Source organism: Onychomys torridus, chromosome 10 (genome assembly GCF_903995425.1).
Source record: "Onychomys torridus chromosome 10, mOncTor1.1, whole genome shotgun sequence".
Classification (NCBI taxonomy): Eukaryota; Metazoa; Chordata; class Mammalia; order Rodentia; family Cricetidae; genus Onychomys; species Onychomys torridus.
Window position 1 is genome coordinate 45,226,391 of NC_050452.1, and position 14,447 is coordinate 45,240,837.

The 14,447-nt window shown below is 43.6% G+C and overlaps 1 protein-coding gene across 1 annotated transcript; it reads left to right on the forward strand.

Moving 5' to 3' along the window:
- Nucleotides 1-1,339: 1,339 nt before the first annotated feature.
- On the forward strand, nt 1,340-6,386 carry Tlr6 (toll like receptor 6). Its single transcript, XM_036200920.1, has 2 exons — nt 1,340-1,576; nt 2,680-6,386. Exon 2 carries the CDS (start codon nt 2,713-2,715, stop codon nt 5,131-5,133), a length of 2,421 nt encoding a protein of 806 aa, XP_036056813.1. The 5' UTR covers nt 1,340-1,576; nt 2,680-2,712; the 3' UTR covers nt 5,134-6,386.
- Nucleotides 6,387-14,447: the final 8,061 nt, after the last annotated feature.

Consider the following 14,447-nt stretch of genomic DNA (forward strand, 5'->3'; position numbering starts at 1 on the left):
CTTCCACTCACTTAATGTTATATTACAGGATTTTTTTTTGTTTGCTTGTTTGTTTTTTGAGACAGGTTTTTTTTCTGTACAGCCCTGGCTGTCCCGGAATTCACTATGTGGACCAGGCTGGCCTTGAACTCACAGAGATCCACCTGCCCCTGCTTCCCGAGTGCAGGGATTAAAGGTGTATGCCACCACTGCCCTGCTGTGGATGATTGATTTATAAATAAAATGCTGATTGGACAGTAGTCAGGCAGGAAGTATAGGCGGGACAAAGAGAGAGGAGGATTCTGGGAAGTGGAAGGCTGAGGAGAGAGATGTTGCTAGCCGCCGCAATGAGGAGCAGGATGTAAAGTGTCGGTAAGCCAGGAGCCACGTGGAAAGATATAGATTAATAGAAATGATCTGAGATTAAGTGTAAGAGCTAGACAGTGGTAGGCCTGAGCTAATGGCCGAACAGTTTAATTAACATGAGCTTCTGAGTGATTATTTTATAAGCGGTTGTGGGGTCAGTCCACAGGACTGGGCAGGACTGGAGAAAACTCCAGCTATACTGCCCGGCTTGCAAGACTTTTTTAAATTCCGTGTTTGAAGCTGTGTGCTGTGTCAATTATGAACGAGTTATCGCTTTCTACACTAGCCAGGCTTACCTTTTCAGTTTTCATCACATCATGCACGGTCCCGTAATCTCGCCTTTGTGAGTACCTCTAACGACCCCTTCAGTGAACGCTCAGCAGTAGGACTGCCAACATAAAGAGAGGTGTGTTTTAAAAGAATTTTCATAAATTACCATCACCCAATAGAACTGTACTAATTTTTCTTTCCTGCCTGAGTAGTAGCTGAGAGTCATTCTCTTAGTTCCCACCTACTGATGTTGGGTGTTTTATCTCTGCATTTTGAAAATTCTTCTCTCATATATTACATCCTAGCCACAGTTTCCCCTCCCTCCACTCCTCCCAGCCTCTCCCCCAAGGCTCTCCTCTCTCCCAGAACCATTTGTCCTCCATGTTACGGCATAACAAGTTACAATAAGACTAGGAACGTGTCCTCATATCAAGGCTGGACCAAACAACCCAGTAGGAGGAAAAGGGTCCCAAAAGTAGGCAAAAGAGTCGAGACATCCTCCACTCCCACTGTTAGGATTCCCACAAGAACACCAAACTACACAACCACAACATAGACGCAGAGGATCTAGCTCAGAGCCATGCAGGCTCCCTGATTGCCCCTTCAGTCTCCGTGAGCCCCGATGAGCCCTGCTTAGATGATTCTGTGGACCATGTTCTCCTGGTACCTGATACTTCTGGCTCTTACCCTCCTTCCTCCCCTTCTTCCACAGGGTTCCCTGAGCTCTGCCTCATGTTTGGCTGTGGGTCTCCGCATCTGCTTCCATCAGTTGCCGGATGAAGCCTCTCCCAATTACTCTGCAATTCAAGCCTCTATTTAAGAAATGCCTGCTTTTGTGCCCCAAGCTCACAAGTAATTTTATGTATAAAACAGAACCTGAAGGTGGAGCCAGCCAGGTTGTCTCAGCCATTTGTCCTCAGTGAAACAGGTCTGTGGGCTTGTGCCTCCATGGCTCATTCAGGTAATCTTTTCTCATTATTCAATGTCATTGATATGTACATCAGTGTCTGTGACCTGATGTGATGCCTGTGAGACCTTCTGGGCTCTGAAAATAGTTATTATTGACATACTTTAGCCTCACACACCTTCTAGATTCTTCCATGTACTTTATTTTTTCTTCATGAAACATGCTATCCCTATGTAGCCAAGGCTGACCTAAAGCTCTCAATCCCCTTGCCTGGGCTTCTCTAGGGCAGAGATGATCCTGTACCACTGTGGCTGGCTTCTCTCACATGCTTTGACATAGCTCTCTCTTCCCACATTTTGTGTTAACTGCAGGAACTTCAAAGTCTTCATCTCATTTCCTTCAGTTTGCAGCTTCTAGGCTAATAGTTGTTGGAGAAATACATATTCCTGTCTATGAAACATATGTCAAAAAGTGAGATCCAGAGACTAAAAATAAGTCTCTAGCATCAAAAGGACCAATGCAATGAACCTCCGCTAGGATCCAGATGCTTCTGTGTTCTCTGAAACGTGTATGTGGACACTGAATTGCTAGGGTGGTAGTGTCAGGGGATGGGGGGGGGGGGCGCTCAGATAGTTTTCTGTGCAATTCAGAGCTTGGATGGTGTGAATTCTTGAGTGTGTATCTGTGTGGACGCCTCTGCGCCTCCTTTCCCTGCCTCTGGCCCCTCTCCCTTTCTCTCCTTGTCCCGCTTTCCCTGTGGATATTTATACCCTCTCCTTTTCTCTTACTCCTTTGCTGTTTCTGCTGCCCTGTTACCTCTGGCTCAGGTGGCTGCAGCTCCTGTATTTGGTCTTCAAATTTTGTTTTTTTGGCAAATACCACCCAGGAGCCTGCTCCAGCCCTGAGAAAGTTTTGGGTGTGGAACAAAGGCAAACCCTCCCAAGAATCCATTTGGAAGCCCCCACACTAGTCAAGACACATAATCACTAAAAGTTCATATTGTCCCCTGTAGCTACAGACTGAGAAAATATTACATAAAAGCATGGGATAGCGATGAATGCTAGAGTGGATAAAGAAGGCACTTGGGATTCTGGGAAATGGAAGCGTAAAAGCCATTACCTAATCTTTATTCACCTTAAAGTCTCTCTTATTTCTAGAGCTTGAACCCAAGTAAAAGTGCTGTGGAGAAAATGGTAATGACTCTTTGGGATAGCTGTTGCAACATGACCCGAGACAGAGAACCTGTTCTGGGAAGTTTTCATTTTCTTTGCATCCTGGCCTTCATAGTCAGAAGCATGATCCAGTTCTCTGAGGCACTTGAGTTCGTGGTAGACTATTCAAACAGGAACCTTACTCATGTCCCCAAAGACCTGCCACCAAGAACAAAAGCCTTAAATCTGTCTCAAAACTTTATACTTGAGCTTCAGGTGTCTGATGTCAGCTTTCTGCCAGAGCTGAGGGCTCTGAGACTCTCCCATAACAGAATCCAGAGACTTGATTTTGGTGTGTTCAAGTTCAACCCAGATTTAGAGTACCTGGATGTCTCCCACAACCAGTTGCGGAACATCTCTTGCTGTCCTGTGCTGAGCTTGAAGCATTTAGACCTCTCATCTAATGCCTTTGACGTGCTGCCTGTGTATAAAGAGTTTGGCAACTTGACGAAGCTGAGTTTCTTGGGATTAAGTGCCACAAAGTTCCGACACCTGGATCTGCTGCCAATTGCTCACTTGCACCTAAACTACGTTCTTCTGGACTTAGTGGGCTATCATGTAAAAGATGGCGAGAGAGAAAGTCTTCAGGTTCTGAACACCAGTGCTCTCCACTTGGTCTTTCATCCAAATAGCTTGTTCTCTGTGGAAGTGAACATATCTGTGAATGCCTTAGGATGTTTACAACTGAGCAATATTAAATTGAATGATGGAAACTGTCAAACGTTAATTACATTTTTATTAGAACTCACCAGAGGTCCAACCTTATTAAATCTGACTCTCCACCACATGGAAACAACCTGGAAATGTTTGGTTCAACTTTTCCAATTCCTTTGGCCCCGACCGGTGGAGTACCTCAACATTTACAACTTAACGATAGTTGAAAGAATCAATAATGAAATTTTTGTTTACTCAGAGACTGTACTGAAGGCATTGACTATCGAGCATGTGACAACCCAGGTGTTCATCTTTTCAAAGGACGCATTGTACTCTTTGTTTGCTAAGATGAACATCGAGATGCTGACCATCTCAGACACACCGTTCATCCACATGCTCTGCCCTCCATTCCCAAGCACATTTGTGTTTCTGAACTTCAGCCAGAATGTTTTCACTGACAGTGTTTTTCAAGGCTGTTCCACCTTAAAGAGATTGGAGACACTTATCTTACAAAAGAACGGCTTGAAGAACCTTTTCAAGGTAGGTCTCATGACTAAGAATATGTCCTCTCTAGAAACTCTGGACGTTAGTCTGAATTCCTTGGACTCTCGTGCACATGAAGGAACATGCACTTGGGCTGAGAGCATATTGGTGCTAAATTTGTCTTCGAATGTACTTACTGATTCTGTCTTCAGATGCTTGCCTCCGAAGGTCAAGGACCTTGACCTTCATAACAACAGAATAATGAACATCCCTCAAAAAATTATTAAACTAGAAGCTTTGCAGGAACTCAACGTTGCATCCAATTCTTTAATGGACCTTCCTGGATGCGGGGCCTTCAGCAGCCTCTCTGTGCTGGTCATTGAGCATAATTTAGTTTCCCAACCTTCATCAGATTTCTTCCAGAGCTGTCAGAATATTAGGTCCATAACAGCAGGGAACAACCCATTCCAATGTACATGTGAGCTGAGAGAATTTGTCAAAAACATAGGCCAAGTGTCAGGAGAAGTGGTAGAGGGCTGGCCTGATTTGTACACGTGTGACTCCCCAGCAAGCGCTAGGGGGACCCCACTGCAGGACTTCCACATGTCTCCATTGTCCTGCAATACTGTTCTGCTGATTGTCACCATCGGGGTCACTTTGCTGGTGTTGGCTGCCATCGTGGCTTTCCTCTGCCTCTGCTTTGATCTGCCCTGGTATCTGAGGATGGTGTTTCAGTGGACACAGACCCGGCACAGGGCCAGGAACACCCCTGTAGAGGAACTCCAGAGGGATTTCCAGTTTCACGCTTTTGTCTCATACAGTGAGCATGATTCTGCCTGGGTGAAGAATGAATTACTCCCAAACCTAGAGAAAGATGGCATACAGGTTTGCCTCCATGAGAGAAACTTTGTCCCTGGCAAGAGCATTGTGGAGAATATCATCCATTTCATCGAGAAGAGTTACAAGTCCATTTTCGTGTTGTCTCCTCACTTCATCCAGAGTGAGTGGTGCCATTATGAACTCTACTTTGCACACCACAATCTCTTCCATGAAGGGTCTGACAACTTAATCCTGATCTTGCTGGAGCCCATCATCCAGGACAACATTCCCAGCAGGTACCACAAGCTGCGGGCTCTCATGGCACAGCGCACTTACTTGGAGTGGCCTACAGAGAAGAGCAAACATGGGCTCTTTTGGGCCAACCTTAGAGCTTCTTTTATTCCAAAGTTAATGTTAGTCAACGAAAAAGATGCAAAGACGTGAAGCTTGGAGTTCCCACTTAATAATCTGTCAACTTGGACTCTGATGAGCACTGTGGTTTTAAGTCCATATCTGGAGGTACTTCTTATATGGTATCCTAGTTTGGTTTCTGTGACCGTGATAAACAACGTGACCAAAAGCGTCCTGAGGAAGAAAGGACTCTTTTGGTTTATGGTTGTGGTCTCCCATGAAGGGAAGTCGGGGCAGGAACTCAGAGCAGGAATCTGGAGACAGGAACTGAAGCAGAGACTGTGGAAGAATGCTGCTTTCAACCTTGCTCTCCACACCTTGTTCACTGTGCTTTCTTATAGCACTGAGGAGCACCTGCTCAGGGGTGGCACCACCCACAGTGGGCTGCACCCTCCCACATCAATATTAATCAAGAAAGGGCCCCCCAAGCTTGCCTGCAGCCTGAGATATCTTCTCAATTGTTCTTTCTTCCCAAATGTGACCCTAGCTTGTGACAAGTGTACAAAACAGAACAAAAACTAACACCTATGGTTTGGAGATAAAATGTCCCCAAAGGCTTCTGCTTGGAGGCCTTGGGGGAAAATCTAATAGTGCTATTTGTAAGTAGTTTATGATTAAGTACTAACTTAATCAATGGACTTACCCACTGCTGAGTTCCCACAGGAATGGATAATTAGGATTGAAGCCATTAGGAAGTGGGTCATTAGGTTCATGCCTTTGAAGGTTATGTTTTCTTCAAGACTCATTTTTCTTACTGTTCTTTAGTCAGTGTCTGAGCATATGTAGTTCAGATAGTCCCTGAGCTCAGAGTGACCCTTCTGCCTCAGCCTCCCAAGTGCTGGCATGACAGGGATGAACCACCACAATTAGCTTTCAAGTGTGCTCTCTCTCTCCCCCACCCCCTTCTCTCTGCTTCCTCATCACCAGAAGGTGAACCACCCCTCCATCACGAGCCCCCACTGCTATGATACTCTGCATGCCCACAGGTCCTCAAGCCTCAGGTGAACCTGGAGGGAAGCCATGAGCACTTTCTCCTTTGTTTATGCAAGATCTTCAGTCACAGTGGCACAAAGCTGACAGACCTGGCTTCTGTCTCCTTCACTTCTTTGACAGAGAGCAGATGAAAGCATTGATGCTGCTGAGCTATGGGATGAAGCTGAGGGATGGGTGTAGCGCTCATTTTGTTAGTCAGAGGAAGCTCAGTTTCATTTGGCTTAGCTGTCTGCTCTCATATTGACACAACCCTTTTTTTTTTGGTTTTTCAAGACAGGGTTTCTCTGAGTAGCTTTGCACCTTCCCTGGATCTTGCTTGGTAGACCAGGCTGGCCTCCAACTCACAAAGATCCACCTGCCTCTGCCTCCCGAGTGCTGGGATTAAAGGTGTGAGTCACCACCGCCCAGCTGACACAGCCGTTTTTAAGTAAATGCTCCATCATTCATATAGAGTTCCTCTCCCTCCTCCTCTCCCAGATGGATTCAGTGTGAGCAGGAGTCTACATGGCTTCATGTTAGCAGGAAAGAGGGCAATGGCATGTGTTAGTCCTCAGAGTGTCCTGTAGCTCCTTGTTGGCCTTTGGCTGAGCTTTTTCCTCCTGTGTGTGTATAGGTAGATTGGTAAAAGTTTCAGAACAACAGTTTGTCAGTAGGAATGAAGAGCCAAAGCACACTCATAGGTTTAGAGAAAAACAAAGAAACAAACAAAAAACTCCACGGATGCTACAAAAATGTGGTGGGATTATTGTGGACTTAATGTTTTTTCTTTTCACTTATTTATGTGTTCTGATTTTTCTTAGACGGGTTTTATTTGTTTAATAAAAAATTGAAATTACTAAGAACTTTCATTTGAGAAAAACATAGATATTTGAACTTGTTGTAGGAAAGAACTTTTAAAATATCAAAGTAGCAGGGCATGTGCCTTTAACCTTGTCCTCGGGAAGCAGAAGAGGACAGATCTCTGAGTCTGAAGCCAACCTGGTTGACTCTATCTCAAAAACAAAAAAATAAAGTGCCAATGGCCTGCTGGAGCCAGTGTCTTTGTCAGGGTTTGTATTGCTGTGAAGAGACATCGTGACCGCAGCAACTGCTATAAAGGAAAACATTTCATTGGGGCTGGCTTACAGTTTCAGAGGTTTAGTCCATCATCACCATGGCAGGAAGCATGGCTGCACACAGGCAGACATGGTGCTGGAGGGGTAGCTGAGAGTCCTGCATCTGGATTGGCAGGCAGCAGGAAGAGAGAGTCACATTGGCTTAGCTTGGGCATCTGCAACCTCAAAGCCCGCCCCCATGACACACTTCCTTCAACAAGGCCACACCTACTGCAACAAGGCCACACCTACTGCAAGAAGGCCACACTTCCTAGCAGTACCACTCCCTATGGGCCTACAGGATCCAGTTTCCTTCAAACCACCACAGCCAGCTTGTATAGACTAGTCATGGCCAACTGCTAAATATCCATCAGTTCTGCAGCCAGATTAGCTGGCAGCCAGAAATCAGCTGTGGAGGGAATGCTGGCATACCAAATATCAACAAATGCTACAAACCCGAGTCTTGTTAAGTTTATTAACACTCAGCTGAATGGCAGCAATAACCAAGGAAATCTATTAACATAAAATATGTAGATTCATTGTTTCACAAAAAATCATGCAGTAGAAAGATGAGCATGGAATCAAATGTCTGCACAGAGTTGGAAGGGCCAATGTGAGTAACATAATGGAGAATATATAGTAAGGTACTAACACTGAAAAGGTACAAACTATCACTAAACATGAAAAAAGCTCAACGTTATAATAAAGTGAAAAAGAAACAATTAGGAAACAATGCTGCACATCACTTAAGTTGATAGACTCTGCCCAGCCCACACATCACAAACCTAAGTGTGGACAGAAGACACCCATGGTGTTGCATTTTCAGTTTTGTGATCATAGGTGATGATATGTTAATGGGCTACACCTGCTTTTAGATGTGTTTCCAGGTCTTGAATGTTTGATGCCATGGCTATTACAGCAGGGTGGTGGGGTTTTCCCCCTTTGAAGTGGTACTGGAGATCCTGCCTCCACGCACAAGCTACTCAATCAGAAGATGCCCAGATAAAACCTGAAGTTATCCAAACAAGCAGACACAAAAATCACAACACAGGGACACAAGAAGGATGGAAAAGCAAAGCAACACAGCCCTCCAAAAGATCAGACGAGAAAGGTCAACTATGGAATACAAAGATACCGAAATGATGTCACCCCTGGTGACTGACCACGTTCCGGTGGAAGACCACACATTCAAGAGTGTTTGAGTAACCTAAAATGGTCTTGAAGAATCTTCTTGAAAGGACACAGAGTTGGGTGGTTAGGGAAGGGGAGAGGATCTGGGAAGAGTTGGGGGATGAATTTGATTGATACACATTGTACAAAACTTTCAACGAATTAGTAGGAATGTAGAAGCTACGGGAGATAATAAAATACCAGAGAGGCAGCAACAGAGAAGGAAACGTCAGCCACAGGGGTGAGGAAAATCAGCAATATGGATGAAGAAGCTAACAACATGGAAGAAAATTCAGCAAGGGAATTAAGATTCTGGAAAAAAAAAAGTCGTGGATGACAAAGTTCAACACATCCAATGGACTCACAGTGGAGGATGTCGCTAATCAACTAAACCAAGCTGAAGAGAAAAGTGTCAAGGATGGAGGACGTGGCCAAAAAAAACACTGCACTGAAATACCAATAGGGAAAACAACGAGCAGACCCACAGCCTCTAAGAATACTGAGACATGGCTGAGAGACAGAGCTAAGGAATCGTGGGATAGGAGAAGGGGCTGAGGGCATCTAGTCAATGAAGTCACAGCAAAAATTCTCAAAATCTGGACATTCAAACACAAGACGCAATTAGAGCTCCAAGTGGACATAGCCAGGAAAGCCCTTTCCCAGAATGTGGTATAGTCAAAATGTCAACAATACAAAGCAGCCACACTAAAAGCGGCAAAGAGAAAATTCATAAAGACAAACATCAGAATAACATCAAATTTCTTGTCAGCAACCCTAAAATCCAGGAAATGCAGGAGGGTGTATTTCAGACTCTAAAAGTAAGTTATTGCCAAGCAAGTTTGCTATACCCAATTAAACTATCTTTTAAAGTTGGTGGGTAAATAAGCGCTCTTCAAGAGAAGAATAAATTAAGACAGTTCATGATACTAGTCTGGTACTGTAGAAGATATGTATACACAGAGGTGGAAGAAATACAGTCTTAATATTTCTCTTTTATGGAGCAGTTTGAGGAACATTGGTTCTAGGTCTTCCTTAAACGTTTGGGAGATTTTTCAGTTTATTTTTTTAAGATGAGTTTTTATAGTTTTCCTTGATGAAGATGGAGAAACTGAGAGATTGCTCAGTGGGCAAAGCATTTGCTGCACGAGTGTGAGGAATTGAATATGGATATGCATTACCCACATAAATGCCAGGCAAGTGTGGAGGCTGCCCTGTAATACCAGTGCGGAGGAAGCAGAGACAACGGATCCCTGGAGCAAGCCGACCTAGATAAGACTAGATGAATCCAAAGGCTTCAGGTTCAAGCTCCAGGTTGAAGTCTTGCCTCAAAATACAAGGTAAAGAGTAATTAATTATACAATACATACAACATCAGCTTCTGGCTTTTACACCCATGTGTACACATATGCACAAACATGCACACACACACACATACACACACACACACACACACACACACACACACACACACACACACAGAGGCTCATGTACACATGTGCTCATGCACATACATAACACAGGCCAAAACAAAAAGTATTCATTAATAATTCTCTGGGATATGCCATAATCTACCCTGTTTCTTCTCTAATTTTATTAATTTAGGTTTTCTCTTTTTTGTGACTAGTTTTGACTAGCATGTTGTCTACCCCATTAATTTTCAAAGAACTACCTCTTTGCATAATTCTAGTATGGTTATTATATTCTCTTTTAGTCTCTGCTTTATAAATACAAGAAGATCAATAAGGTAAGATCCAATTTTTAAATTCTTTAAGAAGATCATACGTTATGACCAAGTTGATTTCAATCCATGGTTCAATGAACACAAATTATTAAGTGTAATATGGTGCTCCACCATGCCCAATATTTAACAAAGGTGTCAAAACCATGCATTGGAGACATTCACAGTGAGTCATGCCTTCAATCCTAGCAGTCTGGAGGAAAAGACAAGATGATCTCTATGAGTTTGAGATCAACCTCTCAACCTTGTCTAGGTGGTAAGTTCCAGGTCAGCCAAAGCCTACATAGTGAGACACTGTCTCAAAACAAAACAAACCTGAAAAAAACAAAACAAAACAAAAAAACAAAAAAAAAAAACCAAGCAAGCAAACAAACCCAACCCAACCAACCAACCAACCAACCAACCAACCAAACAAACAAACAAAAACTAACTAACTTCCACAAAAACAGACCCTGGAGAGAGGTAGCCTCTTCAACAATTGGAGTAGGAAAAACTGGATATTCACATGTAAAAGGATGAGACTAGATCCATATCTCCCACCTTACACAAAAACAGATTCAAAATGCTTCAGAGACTTGGAGGAAAGGCCTAAAACCTTGAGACTGCTAGAGGAAGACACTTCAAGATACAGACATGGAAAAGGAGTCCAATAGTTTGGGAAACAATCCCAGGAACCAACAAATGGGATTGCATGAAATTAAAAACCCCTGCCCAGAAAAGCAAGCAATAACCAAAGTGAAGAGACAGCCAACAGAATTAAATAAACATTAAAGAGCCCAAATCATTGGGCTAAATGAGTTAATGCATCCAACAGACAATTCTCAGAAATATAAACTACCAATAAATGCTTGAAAAGTGTTCAACACCCTTCGGCATTAGGAAGATACAAACTGAAACCGTGTTAAGATTCCATTCCACTGCAGTCACAAGGACCATAACCAAGAAACCAAAGGACACCAAATGCCGGCAAGGATGTGGAAAGGGGGCATCTTTATACAGATTCGGTGTAAATGCAAACGTGTGCAGCCACTATGGAAATCAGAACAGAGCTGGACCAAAAGACTAAAAATAGAGCTGTCCTATGACCCAGTTACTCGGTTCAGATTATAGTTGAATTATATGTTCAAATTGGGACAAGTATAATGACAGATACACAAATGCCATAATGAAGCCCATTTACCTGTATGGTTAGTATTGCTTATCAGCTTGACAGGATACAGGACCACCTAAGAGACAAACCTCTGGGCTTGTCTGTGAGCGATTTCTAGATTAGGCTGAGGTGGAAAGATACACCCTAAATGTGGGCAGTCCCATCCCAAGGGCTGATTCCTGAGTAAATAAAAAGAAGACAAGCTAGTACCAGCTCTCATCTCTGTCTGCTTCCTTTCTATGGATGTAGTGTGACTAGTTGCCTCGCTTGCCTGTTGCCATGACTTCCTCATGATGAGAAACTGTGCCTTCAAACTGTGAGCCAAAATAAATCTAACTGTTGTTTTTGTCTAAGTTGTTCTTTTTACCAATAAAGACTTGGGAGTCAGATGTTGGGGTGAAAACCTTCTAGCTCAGAGAGGCAGAGAAGCAACCAGCTGGCCCTCTTTCTTTCTTTCTTTCTTTCTTTCTTTCTTTCTTTCTTTCTTTCTTTCTTTTTTTTGACAGACAGGTCTACACAGAAAGACCCTGTCTTCACAAATCAAGGCGAGTGACAGCTCACCTGCCTGGCGTTCTGCAACTGACATTAAAATTCTTACCATAGAGAGATCCATAATAGTCAACATGAGCTGAGAAAGAAGGACTTGTACTCTTCTGACTTTAAAACTCACAACAAGACTACAGTGACCAAAATGGAGCCATCCAACACAAGGATAACAAGTTAATTAACAGGATATAATTTAGAGAACAGAAGTAAGCCTGTGTATCGACGCTCAGTTGACTTCCAACGATGGTGCCAAGACCATCCCATGGAAAAAAGACCATCCTCAACCACGGGGCTGAGACAATTGGATATCCACATGCAAAAACAGTCTGATCCCTGCCTCACACCATGTTTGATAAAAGATCACCAAATGCTAAGGATCAGGTTTATCTTGGTGACAGAGTGCTCTCCTAGCATGCCTAAAGATCTGGGTTTGAGATCCTCATAGGACAAATAAAACAAAAGGGCTGGGCATGGGGTCGGGGACAAGTACCTAGCAGTTACCTGTTGCCTACTAGGGGCGGTGCTTCAGGGAGTAAAGCACAGACAACCACCCCTACAAGACATGAATCTGAATGGAGATGTAGAAATGGTCAAAATATATGGGAAAAGATGTTTGATGCCATTATTAGCCTGGGAAACACAAATTCAAGGCACAGTGAGTTCCACTTTGTACCCAGTTGGTGCTGTAATCGTGAGATGACCAGAAGCCAGCATTTCACAGCCCTCTTCCCCATTCTCCAGCTCTCATGGGCTTTATGCTGTGTCTTCCTTGATGCCCCCTGAGCCTTGGGTGAAGGTTGATATAGATGCCCTTTTTAGGACTGAGCCCTCAGTAATCACTTCTTGCCAGCACTTTGACAAGTTAGGAGTCTGTGAAGTGTTGACCACTGCAGAGAGGGGCTTCTCTGGCTAAGGTTGAAGGCAGCACTACCCTATGCTTATAAACATTCATAGTTAGAAGGCAGATTGACAACATGATCATTTAGCAAGACAACAGTGATAAGTTCCCCTCTAGGGCTTATAACCTCCTGATTCACAGTATTTTTAGCAGTTTTACAGTACTAGGTACTAGGAAGGACTTCCTTCCTGTTAATTAGATCTGCCCTGAGAGTGGTTGGTTATCTCATAACCTTTGTGCCATAATTGCACCAGCACATCCTTGGGCATCTCTTTAGAGCTGGGATCATAGATCCCGTGCCTTTAGGAGCTGTGGTAACTATTCGTGGTTGTTATTTCAGACTGCCTCTGAAATCAACTAAAAACTCAAGCTGCTGTGAGGAATTATCAGTTAATTGGATCTTTTGAGGTAGGAAGACCCACCTGAAGTCCAATCATTTGAGATCAGAAGACCCACCTTAAATCTGAGCCACACCTTCTCACAGCAGCCTATGGAGAGGACAAGGAAGAAGGAAGGTTTTGCTCTTTGCCTGCTTGTCCTCACTCTCACTGGCAAGTGTTATGGAATAATCATTTTGTACACTGTGAAGAAATGTCACTCTGGTTTTATTGGTGAAATTATTAAGGCAACTCCACAAAGTTAAAAGGGAGGATTATTTTGTGGCGTAACTTACAAATGAAGGGATAGGTAGGTTGTAGGGTCTGGCAAAGGTATGGCGCAGTCCAGCAGTGTTCTCTGGAGAACTCTGCCTGGTCTACCTCCAGTGTTCAGGGTCCAGGCACCAAGCGAGCCCTCACATCTGGATCCTGGGTCTTCAGCGTCCTCTCTCAGCCCTGCCTTGTTGGCGTGACCGTTTCTGAAGTCTCAATGGGGGTTGGACCTTCCAGGCTAATGCTGGAATGGCTACCTACTACTTGGTTTAATAAAAAGCTAGATGGCCCATAGCTAAGCAGGATTTGGGTGAAGAGAGAACGTTGGGAAGAAGTGTTGTGAGGAGATGCCAGGGACATAGAGCAAACAGAATGGGCTTTACCAAGTAAAGGTAACAGGTTAAAGAACATAGATTAAAAGATATGAGTTAATTTGAGGTATAAGAACTAGTTAGCGTGTTGGTGTTGGCACACACCTTTAATCCCAGCACTCGGGAGGCAGAGCTAGGAGGATCTCTGTGAGTTTGAGGCCAGCCTGGTCTACAAAGTGAGTTCCAGGAAAGGCACAAAGCTACACAGAGAAACCCTGTCTTGAAAAAGCAAAAAAGAACTAGTTAGATACAAGCCTAAGTTATCACCTGAGCTTTTGTAATTAATAAGGAGTCTCCATGTGGTTATTTGGGAGCTGGCTGGTGGGCTAGAAAAGGTCTGACTACAGTGAGTCCATTCCTTCACAGTTATTAGAGCCTACTCTCCAAGATCCCGATGTGTACTGAAGACCAGATGAGAGATCCAGCCTTGTGGACTGAGCAACTACTAGATACTTAGACTTTGCATTGTAGACAGCCATTGTTGAACTAGCTGGACCACAGCCTGTAAGCCATTCTAATAAACCATATATATAAATACAGATCCATTCTGTCGGATCTGCTCCTCTAGAGAACCCTGACTACTACAGGAGCCAAGGGCTGGATTCTCAAAGACATCCCCTATCTCCAATTATGAGTTTAAAGGAAGAAGTGGTGGGGGTGCTTTATTTATTTATTTATTTTTCAGTTTCAGAAACACATTTAACCACACGTTTTCCTCATTAACAAACTCTGAGATG